At 39.7% G+C, this 14,211-nt stretch overlaps 1 protein-coding gene and 1 long non-coding RNA gene across 4 annotated transcripts in view; one reads left to right on the top strand and one right to left on the bottom strand.

The window, feature by feature from the left end:
* The window catches only part of LOC123967778, an 8,150-nt gene extending 5,140 nt beyond the window's left edge, over positions 1-3,010 (bottom strand). Inside the window, exon 1 of the long non-coding RNA XR_006824339.1 lies at positions 2,919-3,010. This is a non-coding gene — a long non-coding RNA (uncharacterized LOC123967778). The remainder of the gene's footprint in view (positions 1-2,918) is intronic.
* Positions 944-14,211, top strand: part of sult2st3 (sulfotransferase family 2, cytosolic sulfotransferase 3) — a 23,354-nt gene continuing 10,086 nt past the window's right edge. Inside the window, exons 1-5 of one of the 3 annotated variants that reach the window (XM_046043998.1) lie at positions 1,966-2,107; positions 2,803-2,928; positions 8,770-8,978; positions 9,191-9,317; positions 9,516-9,610. In XM_046043998.1, coding sequence (XP_045899954.1) covers positions 2,805-2,928; positions 8,770-8,978; positions 9,191-9,317; positions 9,516-9,610 — 555 coding nt within the window. In that variant the 5' untranslated portion in view covers positions 1,966-2,107; positions 2,803-2,804. Of the gene's footprint in view, positions 1,140-1,965; positions 2,108-2,186; positions 2,929-8,769; positions 8,979-9,190; positions 9,318-9,515; positions 9,611-14,211 lie in introns of those variants that run through there. The other 2 variants (XM_046043997.1, XM_046043996.1) reach the window with 2 other exon arrangements.

The following is a 14,211-nucleotide window of genomic DNA, read 5'->3' as shown; positions in this document are numbered from 1 at the left end:
GATAAAATACAAGGTGAACAGAGTAAAAAGTGTACCTGAATCTGGCCAAAACTAATTTCCTTTGTTTGCAGTGATGAAGAGAAATAAATATTTGTTGTTTGTTGTTGCGCATCACACTAAATGCCTATAAGAAAGACTTGTTACAATGATCAGAATAAGAGAAATGAAATTCTCAACAGAGGGATAGTAAAAAACATGTTATTTCTGAAAGTAACTAATTTCAATCATGTGTAGTGACTCTAAGATCAGGGTGCTACCAATAGGCCACTCATTGAGGGTAATACACACTTTACATGATTAATTATGGGCTTGCTAGATATTTTGACCACAAAAATATCCAGTCAAGGAATGCAACATGGGATCACTTCAACTTTTTTGTGTCAAGATAGAGATATGGATAAGATTCTTAGCACCTCGTCAATCACATTCTGGATACCCAGAGTCACACAATGGGGAGTTTCGAGGGTGCAGTTCCCAAAGAATGTCCTAATTGGAGAGAAGTTCAAGAGCATTAGTGTGGTAAGAACCTAATCCCTTTGATTGAGTAAACACTAGCCTTGATGGTTCACCCATATGAACCAATCCTTCCAAATAGAGCCAGGTACACTCCTACTGTCTGCAGCATTGCAATAACCTGTCTTCTAACAAACGAGTTTTGTTCTAAGTAGGGCCCAACGCAGTCCTTTTCTTAACAAAGAATAGTAGCTCTGAATCAGCAAGAGTGGATTTGTGCAAACCAACACTTTAATCCGAGTCCTGAGGTCCTCCGAAGGTTCCAACCACTTAAATAGAAAACAGCTGCTGATTTGCAGCACAGAGGTATCATTCAGAAAAAATGTCCAACGAGGTGGTTCAGTCCTGATGTCAAATACAGAGTAAAGGGGCTGTAGTCAACAGGAGAAAGTCTCTGCCTATCCCAGAGAACGAGAGAGAGAGAGGAAGGAGCAACGTGTAGGTTACAGGCTGCCTGCAGAGTTAAACTCCTGAGCAGACCTCAATCATCATGTCCTCCCACGACTACATTAAGTACCACGGCCTTCTCCTGCCGCTTTTGGCACACAGCACGGAGAGCTTGGAGTTTGCCCAAAATTTCTCTGTGGAAGACACTGACGTGTTCGCTGTGACTTACCCCAAGTCAGGTACAGTGTTTTCATACTCATATCTGTTAATTGTCTCTTTTCAGCTGTCGTAATCCCCAGGGGATAGCACTTTTTATCTACTTTTGTGGGTACACGGTATTTTTTCACCTTATTACACTGAAGATTTCCTACATTTACTTTTTGAAAGCAAGTAGCTTCCATTTGTCTGTTCCACTACTGCATTTTACATGGATTAACTTCAGCATGTGGACAGACAAAAATTAGGCAATGGGGATCCACACAGTTTTCTTTTTTTCCCCTTGTTAAATAATAAGAGACAGTCTTTCAGCAGAATGTGCTAATTTAGGAGCTTTTATCTGGCTTCTCCATGCAAAATTCTCACTGTGTAAAGATTAACACACTAAATAAATAAACAGATACTAGATGGAGAGGTTGCATCACAAGGTACAAGGAAGTTTATTTGTCATACAGTCTATGGTCATTATACAGCACAAGGCTGCACACAACTGCTACTGTTTTTCTGCACATGCATTTATGAGAGCAGTAGCCTATTTAGTGCTTTTATGTGGGGTTCATCAATGGTGATAAATGATTCTAAGTATATATTTTTTTGCTTCTAATATTTGATTTCACTAAGTAGAAATAGGCTAGCATTCATTAAGATTCAGCTAAAAGATGTGGTGAATTCCGCGTTTGATCAATGAGCACAACAAAGTGTCTGAAAAGGACCTTAGGTGGATGCATAATTCGGCAGAACAAGCGTTGAGATTTGCATCCACCTCTTTCCTCAGCATAAATGAGAGATGCATGAATTCGACACAACACCGGTTGCCATAGTAACTAGTCTAGTCTCCTGTCATAAACTAGCATAAACCATAGATATCCATAATAAAGGCCTTTATTATGGATATCTATGGCATAAACTACCTGCTCTGAGACAGTTAACCTGAAACACCAAGATGCTGTTGAAGATGGCCAGAAAAGGAAAGACAATAGGGATACAACAGGTTAACGTAGCCCATGGGTTTTATGCTTGTATTTCTCTGGAAAAAAAAAATAGGCAGTGTGTGTTTTCAATGCGATTCAGTTCAAGTTTAAAAGATCTAGCACAAGTTATAACAGCCTACATATATATACTGTAGTTTCCATCCCGTCGGCTCTGAACAGGAAGTAGTATTGTGCTACCTTCAGGTCACTGTCGAAAAGTTAGTTTTATATAGACCCATTCGTCTTGTTTGTGAGTTGATTTTGTTGCGAATATAATAACGAAACGGACGCTGTAGCCTACTTCTATTTACCTTTTTATACAGTCTATGCTATTCACTGAATAGACGCGGCAAAGTTTCAGTAGCAAATTACATGAAGTAATTGTGTTAGCCCCCGCGACCATGTATGCAGGATAAGCGGTTGACGATGGATGGATGGATGAATTGTTAGCATATAAAAGCAAATCGTTGGAAACCTCGCGAGAATCACGCAAATCAATAATACAAACAATAATACGTGAGATGATTAAGGAAGCATAAGATTTGGGCTCATAAAGTTTCTGTATCTTGTTTGGTCTTGTTTTAGTCTTTCACGCCTCGGTTTCTGTTTGTCCTACATGTTTCCTACATGTTTTAATGCAGCACCAGTACTGCCACCTTTGTCAGTGATTTACAAACACTTTGCTTTAACCATCGCAACATAATGTCTTCTAAAGAGATGTATCTGCTGCATCATGGACTAAAGCTACCCAAAGAGACTCACGACTTAGAGAGCTTGAAGTTTGCGCAGGAATTCACGTTTAAAAACGAGGACGTCGTGGCTGTCACTTACCCGAAGTCAGGTCAGTGTTTTTCTGTGAAAGACACGTTGTTTTTGGTTCACCGAAAAGTCACGATAAAAAGTGATGTGATCTGACAACGTTTTTTTTTTTCATTTTGGGTCCTGCTTATCTGTCCTGGTGTCCAGTCTGCCCTTGTTATGCCACTTTGCTCTAGCACAGTTGATGAAATGTTGTGTTCATCTTTCCTGAAAAGTTTTCACAAGGAGAGTATCACAGGCAACAACATCCAAGATAACGTTAGCTATTTTTAGTAGAGAAAGAGAGATATGGGTCAAAAAAGAAATTTGGTGTCCAAAGGCCATTAATTTAACATAATAACAGATTAATATCAACTCTTACCCTTCCTTTAACCTAGAAATATTTCAAACTATTAAATTAAAGGAAAGGTAGTTCATCCTAAAAAGATAAATGAACACCCATTGCATAATAGGAAACATAAGAGTTGCTAAAAATATTTTAAAAAATGATTAATATAATAATTTCAGTATAACAAAGATGAAAAGCAATTTTAAAGCAAATCACATACTGGTAATAATGTGACATCAAAGTGTGTGACATCAAAAAGAAGACCCATTTAAGACCCTCTATCTCCAGGCAGAAGTCAGTAAATCTATGATGATTTCACTATTTGACCCTCTACTAATGTTTGTAACAAAAATGCATGTCCTTCAGTACAGCACAGATTATTATTATTACTTTATATAGGTGGCCAAGGAACTGCCTGTTAAATATGTGCATGAAATCTGTCAGGGTAACAAAATATTAATATACACAGTATAACACTAGTATATTTATTAAATACAATAACTTTGTTTTTTTGACTCAGAGAGATGATAATAAATCTCAAAGGATGACGTGAAATATACTATTAAATTTTTTTAGGTACAAGATATTTGTAAAAAACCTACAGAATTTGAGTTGTACCCATGATGCATTAAATATGTGGCTTTTTTTTGGGTAGCAATATTTCTGCCATTCTAAGTATTGACATATAACCTTGTGATTATGAAAAATGGACATAAAAGTTTTTTTTTAAGTGCACTTAGTGTTGTATTCTACTGAATGACATTTTACCAAGTAACATTCATATCAATCACAATAAAAATGAATTATTAGCTTTATTCTCGAATTTAACTAATTTAAGGGCATGAGTGAAACTACAATGAACATATTAAAGACTGTTCTGGGAAATGTTATTGCTGTTTTATTTTTTGCTACTTTGAAAACCTTTTACATCTTTGACTCATATCAACTATAGACTACTGTACGTGTATAGTACACTGATCAGCCATAACATTATCACCACTGTCAGTGGGTAGTATACAGTATATTAGGCAGTAACTTTGACAAGGGCCAAATCATGATGGCAAATGACTGAGTCAGAGTGTCTCCATAACTGCAGCTCTCGTGGGGTGTTGCCGGTCTGCAGTGGTTAGGGCTACCTATCAAAAGTGGTCCGAGGAAGGAAAACGGTGAACCATTTTACCCATTGAAATCTATGGGGCTCTACAGTTTAGATATCATCTATTCATTAGTTAGGCTACTAGTAACTATTCCAAAAGATATAAGAAACTATTTAAATTTTACTAGTATCTGTTATTTAGATACTATATTCATTAGTCACTAGTAACTATTCCAGAAGATACTCGTAACATTTTCATTCTTGATGACTAGTAAAATGGCTTTTTGATTGTACAATTTTAATTCTTACTAGTAACTAATGGAATAGTTACTACTAGTAAGCACTAGTAGCTAAATAATATTGACTAGCAAAATGGAAATGGTTACTAGTTACTATTCAATTAGTTACTAGCAACTAATTAAAAGATGATATCTGAACTGCAGAGCCCCATAGATATCAATGGCAATGTGCAATTACTAGTAACAATTGATTACTTAATTTTTAGTTACTAGTAACTATTCCATTTGTCACTAGCAACTATGTTTTAGTTACCAGTGCTAGTAACTAAAAATAGTTACTAGTGACTAATAAATAAGTACTAGTAGCTTTTGAATAGCAGCTAGTAAGTTTTAAGGAATAAATCATCATCACGTGGATGGCTGGGTGCTTGTGCGTTGCTTATCTGGGGAACACATGGCACCAGGATGAACTATGGGAAGAAGGCAAGCCGGCGGAGGCAGTGTGATGCTTTGGGCAATGTTCTGCTGGCAAACCTTGGGTCCTGCCATTCATGTGGATGTTACTTTGACATGTACCACCTAACCATGGCCGTAACTAACTATGAGGTCACCGAGGTCTGGACCTCCGTAATTATATGTAGGCTATAGCCTATCAATAAAAAAGTATAAAAAGCATTGATAACACGATCAACTTAGATGAAGGCTTTAGGACATTGTGGTCGCAGCTGATTACACTCTCGCAACCCTCATTTCAACTTTCCCCAAACTGTTCCCTGATCAGTGTCCAGACTTGGAGAAACACATTAGAATGCAGTGCGCGCAGTAACTGAGAGCACAGCTGTTTGCGGGCAGACTTTTAGGTGGTATCATTTACCATGGAAAAAGGGTATGAGATAAATAGCTTAACGGCAGCTTAACTTCAGATTTAGGATAGGATAAGTCAGCATCTAATGTTAATTAATGTTCTAAACATCCAAAAGGTCCCACCTCGCAACTTACAGGATGTCTTGGTGCCAGATACAGTCCCCTCCAAAAGTATTTTTACTCATTTTACTCATTACTCGTATGGAACAGTAAGGCAAATTCCTATATTTTTGTTATTCACTGAAGACATGAGTATGAAACAAGAGTTCAGAATTTCAGCCCTCGTTTCCTGGTATTCACATCTAGATGTGTTAAACAACTCATGCCCAAAGCACACTGCCAACAAAAGAAAGGACTTCATCAGGGGAAAAAAGTTTTTAGGTTTTAGACTGGCCAAGTCAATCACCTGACCTTAACCCAATAGAGCATGCATTCCACCTCCTTAGAGGAGACTGAAGGGAGAAACACCCCGAAACAAACAAGAACTGAAAGAAGCTACGGTAAAAGCCTGGAATAGCATGACAAATGATGAATGCAACAGTTTGGTGATGTCGATGGCTTGAGGCAGTTATTGCAAGCAAGGGTTATGCCACCAAATATTAAATGTTATTTACTTAAGGATTATTTGTTCCATTACTTTTGCTCACCTAAGAATGCTGTGGTCTAATACAAACGGTGATATGTCCTAAGTTGTCACATCCACATACATCTTTTATTTCACATCTAGATGTTAATACCAGGAAATAAAAGCTGAAATTCTGAACTCTTGTCTCATACTCATCTTTTGATCTTAAACCCAAATGTCTTCAGTGAACAACAAAAACAAAGGAATTTGCCTCACCGTTCCAATACTTTTGGAGGAGACTGTACCACAGCACACCTTCAGAGCTCTAGTGGAGTCCATGCCTCAACGGATCAGGGCTGTTTTGGCAGCAAAATGGGGACCTGCAAATTATGGCAGATGGTAATATGTTATGGCTGATCGGGCTGTGTGTGTGTGTGTGTGTGTGTGTGTGTGTGTATACAGCCTATAACTTATTACCAAATTGACGTCTGCATTGCCATGAAAACTGCAGACATGCAAATCCCTCGAAATATGACAGCTGTAGGTTAGCCTGCAAAATACCTTTCCTAGAGATAGTCATCTGTTCCTATGTAAGGAACAAGATGGGTACATAGTTCATGTGAATAGTTTAAAACTCCCAGCCAGTCTGACCAGATTTGTTTTTCTGAGGGTGCTACAACCAAACTGAAAGGAACCAGGCTTGCGTGAACACAAAAGCATTTTAATTACATGTGAACAACTGTGCTTTTTTCACTATGACAAAATATCTGTTGTGAAAAAGGCAGATCAAACTTTTTAAATAAAATCTAAGCACACTGAAACTACACCTTAACTCAGGATATGTCACACTTCAGACCAGTACCCAAAAGCAGACCGGAGACAGAAATAAAGAATAAGGATTATTTATTGGTAAACAAATACTGTGAGTCAGGGCTGATGGCAGGTGAGTGAAGCCAGATCCCAGGTGGGTGCTAGCAGAGTGCGACTGCTGTTTTTTGGAGCTGATCCAGTGAATCCTGTGGCAGGAGGAAAGAACTGGGAGATCTTTGGTTCAGGGCGTGTGGTCTGGTAGTGAGTTCCTGGAGACAGGAAAATCCAGTTAGCAGTGGGAAACAAGCCAACTGACAGGTAACTTCAGGAGTAACTTTGTGACTTCGGGTGTAACATAGTAAGCTGAATAGGTTTTACTCGATGTATACTGTCATGGCAATTTATGATGCATCTCCGTAGTGGTTAACTGAATGTTACCCTATTTAAATAAATACTAAGACTATTAAAAGTGTGGGCTACACAACACATCTGTACTTAGTGTTATCGATCAAACTATTAATACACACACTTTTGTTAGAATATTTTTAGATTTGCTGACTTGCTGCCACGTGTATTTTCCACTGGGTTACAGCTGAAATGTTTGATGTAGCATTACATTCATGCAGGTAGCCCTGCAGCCTCTGTGATTTAGGGAGTCGATCTTCATTCATTAAAGGTCAATTGAATTATCTTAAATCTTTACACCTATTTAAATTTACTATTTTTAGTGTCCAAAAATTATGAAGCCAGGGGAGAAGTGATAACGCTGAACACGCACAAACTCCAGTTCCACACTGAACTAACCAAACATCTTCACTGTTGTAGTACCCTTTAAGACCAATCTAGGGAGTCAGAGTTTGTCAAGCCTGACTTTCCTTGATAACCCTGAGTTAAACCTGAATAGGTTAAACTCCCTTGTTAGTACAGGCCTCTGACGTCACAATAGCAGGTGTCATGGTAGGGAGGCTGTGACAGAGTACACGATTTAATAATAGTTGCTGTTTTTCACAAAAATATTATTCAGTGTGCTTCACTACATAGAAGTCTTAAAAAGAGCACTGACTTCCTGCTTTCCTGCCTTTGTGATTCTTAATGTTTTATAAAATACACAAAATATACAACCACCCAGACCCTCCACTGTCCAGATACTGACACACACACGTACGCGTATGCACACACTTACACACACACACACACACACACACACACACACACACACACACACACACACACACACACACGCACCACTAACAACAATTTTAAGACACACTTCCACAATCTTTCACAAACACACACACACACAGAGCAAGAGTTAATTGTTTTCTGCTATTTACTTGATTTTATGAATATTAATGTTTTCTTTTTAATCAAACTATTACTTTTGGTAACATCATCTTTGTTACACTCATGCCAATAAAGCATATTGAATTGAATTGAAAATTGACGCAGGACTGTTACGTGTCCACAGCATCTCAGCTGCCTCAGCACAAGAGACAATGCATCAACTAATTCAGTCCTGTCCAACATGTGTGAACAATAGGGAGAGTGAATGAGTCATTACACTACTAAATTAAATTAAGCTCTGCCATGTGATTTACAAGAAGTCTTGCTTTCACGCAAAAGTCACTGGTGAACTGTGGTTTTTGGTGGAAACATCCACATATAACAATCATTTCAGAAAAACTGAACAAGTTGCATGCTGAGAATTTTTTCCAGGGGGAGTAACCTAATTAGGGTGACACTAGGACACAGTGTGTGTCACTCATGAGCATGATGTCTGGTTGAAATGTAATGAGCTCTTTTGTTCATTCATTGATTTACTTTCCATACCTCATTATTCCTATTCAGGACCATGTAGCAAATAGCAGGTTGAAAACTATGTTGCCTCAGAGTTAAACTTTTCCTTTAATCTTCTTGTTCTCCCTCTTGTTAGTTATCTGCTGTTCTATTCTTTTTTTAAGGTACAATCTGGATGCAGGAGATTCTCCCACTGGTGCTGAATGGGGGGGATCTGACTCTGATCCATACTGTTCCTAACTGGGACAGGGCCCCCTGGCTGGAGGAGAAAAGATTAGCAGAGGTTGTTGATCAGTTGAAATCTCCACGGGCACTGGTCTCACATTTTCCTTACCACCTCATGCCACCCTCCTTCCACACATCCAAAGCCAAGGTAAACGGGTGGAGGCTCTGTGTAATACTCCCGTGTGAACCTCTCTTCTGTGTGTCATCAGCAGCCATGAGATACTGAATTATTTTACATGAGAAAACACAGGCAGATTCACCTTTAACGTCTTGGTCCATATGTCCTGGATTATCATCCAGGAGTTTATTGATTATTTTATTTTTATGTCATTGAATTTGTCTCTCATGTCTCTGCCATAGGTGATCTATGTTATGAGGAACCCTAAGGACATCATAGTGTCTTCATACTACTTCCACCAGATGGCCGGATTCCTCGAGGATCCAGGAACCTTTGATGAGTTCATGGACAAATTCCTGGAGGGCAGAGGTCAGAGGTCTCATCCCACATAAAGACTTTGCTCTGAGAAATGTATAAGTTTCAGCAGTAGAATGGTTCAGTATTTTGGTGTATTAGCACGTGAGCAGATTTTGAATGTTGCTAAAGTCATCTTTGTTTCTCATTTTTGCTATAGTAGTAGAGCAGTGGCTGATTGCATTTATACTGTGGTCCCATGTCTGTGTGCAGTGCTGTTTGGAAAATGGACCGACCATGTGAAGAGCTGGAGACACACAGAGCTGGGAGACAGAATAATGTACATCACATATGAAGAAATGTGTCAGGTAACTCTCACAGTTGAGCTGTTGTGTGACTCAAACATTAATGCGGCAGGGCTGAACGCTTACCTGCTCACCTGTTTCCACCCTCCCTTGTCAGCCCTGCAGTACTTCAGATTTATATTAGTGCTTTTGTGTCATATTTGGTGATGCACCAGTACATTCCCTGTAACCACTAAAATATTGCTTTATCTGTTTAACGGTTACAAGCTAATATCATATTACAAATTACAAGTGAGCAAAAATTGATAGGCACTGACTAAAAGCACTCGCACTCCATATTTGTGCATCAAATGACAACTCAATTTCACAAGTTGTGTACAATAAGGTTCCCTGCTCAATTCGTGGAACGCCCGAGGCTGAGAGAGAGCAAAGATGTGGAGTCTTCTTTACACACTATCTCAACACTGTTCCACTGCAGATAAAGACACACAATGCATCGTTTCACTGAGTCCGTAGAAAGTAGTCGAATACAATAACACGACACAGACTGCACAGTGAAAGCAGCATGTCAGTAATGCAGCTGCAGCAACTTCATTCTTCTGCATTAATCTATATAAGTTGCTTTCAGGTACAGTTTTTGAGTGTAGGTCGCCCGGCAGAGGATTTCACTTATGGGTGTACTCACTTTTGTTGCCAGCGGTTTAGACATTAAAGGCTGTGTGATGTGTTATTTTGGAGGGACAGCAAATTTACACTGTTACACAAGTTTTACACTCATTACTTTACATTGTAGCAAAGTGTCATTTCTTCAGTGTTGTCACATGAAAAGATGTAATCAAATATTTACAATAATGTGAGGGGTGTACTCACTTTTGTGAGATACTGTAAATATGACCAATCAAATGGAAGCTCATTATCAAGGTCTTCATAATGGGCCCTTGTCATAGTGTTGGTGTTCAACATAGTGGTAGGTTTAAGTAGGTTAGTAATTTTCTGCATCTAATATTATCAGTCGTTAAATCGTGCACAACGAGGAAACAAGGCACACAAATTTGCCAATAGAGGATTTCCATCTAGACATGAGCGCAGTGTGTGTGTGTGTGTGTGTGTGTGTGTGTGTGTGTGTGTGTGTGTGTGTGTGTGCGTGTGTGTGTGCGTGTGTGCTTTGTAACTGTGGAGCCCAAGGGCCCATCATGATAGCATGCACTGGGGCCCGTTGTTACTACATTGCGCAACTGGCAAAGTTACCCACCTCCTTTGGTGTCTACCCTGCCGCTGCTTCACTTTATTTCATCTCTTAACAGACATTTTATAAGCAAGAAAAAAGAGTATATAAAATAACAAAATATAACATGACATAACTATAACTAAAGAACAAAGGGGTGTCATTTGACAAACAACAACGGCATTATAGAAAAATATTTAAATCTTTACATATTTTAACTGTTTTGACTGCTTTTTCATTCTTTAATCCAAATAAATTATTAATGTAATGTTTAATTTCTATCTTAAAAAGTGGTAATTGCGGTTTCTTCTTCGACCATTTGCACTTGTGAATATAAAACCTTCCATACAAAATTAAGAGGTTCAAAATAGATCTTCCTTTACAATCAATATCACTCTTGTCATAAAAAAAATTGTCTCTTTTCCGCAAAATAATAGTTGAACCAGTCAATGTCTTAAAGAGATATTCCAAATCTAACCAAAATAATTTGGTACAAACACAATCATACAATAAATGACAAATGGTTTCAGCTTCACCACTGCAAAACACAGACTTCTCTACAGCATCTTTTATGAACCTTGAGATCACCTGGTTCACAGGATAAATCAAATGAATAATTTTAAATGAGACTTTGTTGGTGACACAGTATTGCTTATTGATATTCCAAACTGGCTTCCATTCAATATTTTCTATTCTAGAATTTCAGAAAAGCTTGGCAGGAGGAGTTGTGGGCTCCTGGTAGAGTCTCCTTAGAAAATTATTGGAACCTTTTTTGTCTGTGAAGCATACACCGTTTAACATAAGGGTACCTTTAAGTTGTGGATGCAAGTTAAACATGCCACTTCCTTGTATTAATCTCAGAAGACCAGAAGACATTGCATCGAAAACAATAGCGAATTCATTAGATGTAACTGGAATTCTGTATTTCCTTAGGAATTCTGTATAAGAGAACAAGAGTCCATTTTCATTTAGCAACTCTAACTTAACCCAGCTATCAAGAAATAGAGTTTTATTTTTAAACCTGATATCTTTATTATTCCAAATTAAACATTTATGGGGCGAAATGTTATGTTTGTAAGTAATTAACCAGGACAATAATACTTGTTTATGATAATTGCTAGGTATTTATCCCATTGATGTGATATGTGCCATTAGCACTTACTAGCATTTATTGCTGCTTTTATTAACATGTATTGTCAGTTGTAGATCTTGTGCTGTATTTTATGCTCTGTTAATGATTGTATGTTGTTCCTCAAATGTAAGTTGCTTTGGGTAAAAGCATCTGCCAAATGAGTAAATGCAATGTGAAAATTGCATTGCAGGAGGAATTCAACACCACCTACTTTTTCAAAAATAAATTCTGGAATAAAGTACCATAGTTTATCCTTTCCTTGGATGTAATTTTTAATCCACTTGACCTTGAATATAGTGTTGGAGGTACAAAAATCTAATACATTTAGACCCCTTTTGCAATATGTGTTACATAAAACCTTCTTTTTTAAATAATGGGATTTATTTCTCCAGACAAAATTGAAAAGTAACTAGGCTTCCTGCTCACTAGCGCCCATACGCTCAGCAGTTGCATCACACCGCACTGCAATCATTGTGCGAGAAGGGCATGAGGGTTCTTTTCCACTTTGACGACCTCATGGTCATAGAGATTGAAGCCTTGGGTGATCTCCACACAGCCCAGTTGATTTTGCACCTCAACAGCCTGGGGTTGCAATCAATTAGGAAGAGAGCTCCCCCCAGCCGCTGCAGCGAGCGGAGTATCTGGGGATTGTGCTCAACGGCACCACCCCAAGAACGTATATGATGGGACAGGCGCGTCACCTGGTGGTCCACAGGCTGCAGCATGGGACAGCTGTGACAGCGCTGTCAGTGATGCTGCTGTTGGGCCTCAGGGCAGCAATCCATAAGGTGGTCCCTCAGGGCTTGCTGCACATGTGACGGCTACAGTTGTTGGTTTGCCAGCCTGCATCTAGACCTAAAGAGGCAGAAGTGATGCATGGTGAACCCCCAGCCCCCCACCCCCACACCTTCAACTCTAGTGCAACTAACTGTCTGGCAGCGCGGGTGCTGCTCGGCAGGGTGTCTTCATCCGTGTCAGGCTTCATAGATGAGTCTCTGACTGGATGGGGAGGGACCTGCCAGGGGAGTGTAGTGAGTGTTGTGTGGCTCCCCGATCACACACCACACATTCTAGGTTCTAGTGTGGTGGTGCGTTTCCTCCAGCGTGTACATCAACAGACAGGGCAGAGTCCAATACACAGCTCTGTTGGCGCTGGCGGGGAACTTATGGACATGGGCATCAGAACACCTGCTGTCTCTGAAAGCCCTACACGTCCCAGGATTGAAGAACGGCGGTGGCTGACCTCATGTCGAGGGCTGCCCCCAACCAAGCGGGTGGAGACTGCATACCAATGTGGTTCAGCAGATCTGAGCTTGCTTCGTTTCGCTTTGCCAACCGGCACAACACCCACTGCCCGCTGTGGTTCTCAAATAAGCCACATGACAGCCCACCCCTGGGGTTGAACTTTGGCTTCAAGTCATCGGGCTCCACCCACTGTACCCAGAGAGTCCTGTAGAGGGCGGAGCCTGTGTGAGATAGAACGGAGGTTACGATATGGTAACCCTAGTTCTATAAGCACAGCTCCACTCCGACACCGTCTGCTGAAGAGGCGGTTGGATGCTGAGGCAGTAGGGACACTGCTATTTATACGTCACACACGTAACGGTAGCGCCGTCCTACTTGTTGGCTACCTGCACAATAAAAATTTCAGTGGGCAAGTGCGTGTGTGTGATTGGAGGAGGTAGTACCCATAGAGTCCAGTAGAGAGCTCCGCCTGTGCTTCTAGAACTAGGGTTACCATATCGTAACATTCGTTACACTTACGGGACTGCCCCGTAGACCAAGGTGCAGCCAATAATAATAATAATAATAATCTTTATTTGTAGAGCACTTTTCAAAAACAAGTTCCAAATTGCTTTAACAAGTGTAAAGACAATAATACCCGAAAGACAATAATAAAAGGGATAAAATAAAGTCAATAAGCTCGGGAAAGGCTCTCCTATAAAAGTATGTTTTAAGAAGGGACTTAAAAGAGTTCACTGACTCAGCTGACCTGATTTCCTCGGGCAGGCTGTTCCAGAGCCTCGGGGCCCTGACAGCAAACGCTCCCCTTTAGTTTTCAGTCGAGACTCTTGAACAGACAACAGACCTCTGCCCGAGGATCTCAAGGTACGTGCTGGTGCGTATGGGACTAAAAGGTCAGAAATATAACACGGCGAGAGGCCATGAAGAGCTTTAAAAGTGATCAATAGAATTTTAAAGTCAATTCAAAACATACTGGGAGCCAGTGTAATGAAACTAAAATAGGAGTAATGTGGTCATATTTCTTTGTTCTGGTTAAAAGCCTGGCAGCTGAGTTCTGGACAG

The sequence above is a fragment of the Micropterus dolomieu genome, linkage group LG03 (assembly GCF_021292245.1).
Source record: "Micropterus dolomieu isolate WLL.071019.BEF.003 ecotype Adirondacks linkage group LG03, ASM2129224v1, whole genome shotgun sequence".
NCBI classification, from domain to species: Eukaryota; Metazoa; Chordata; class Actinopteri; order Centrarchiformes; family Centrarchidae; genus Micropterus; species Micropterus dolomieu.
Note: the sequence above shows the minus strand (reverse complement) of the source record. Positions and strands in the feature narration are given on the sequence as shown.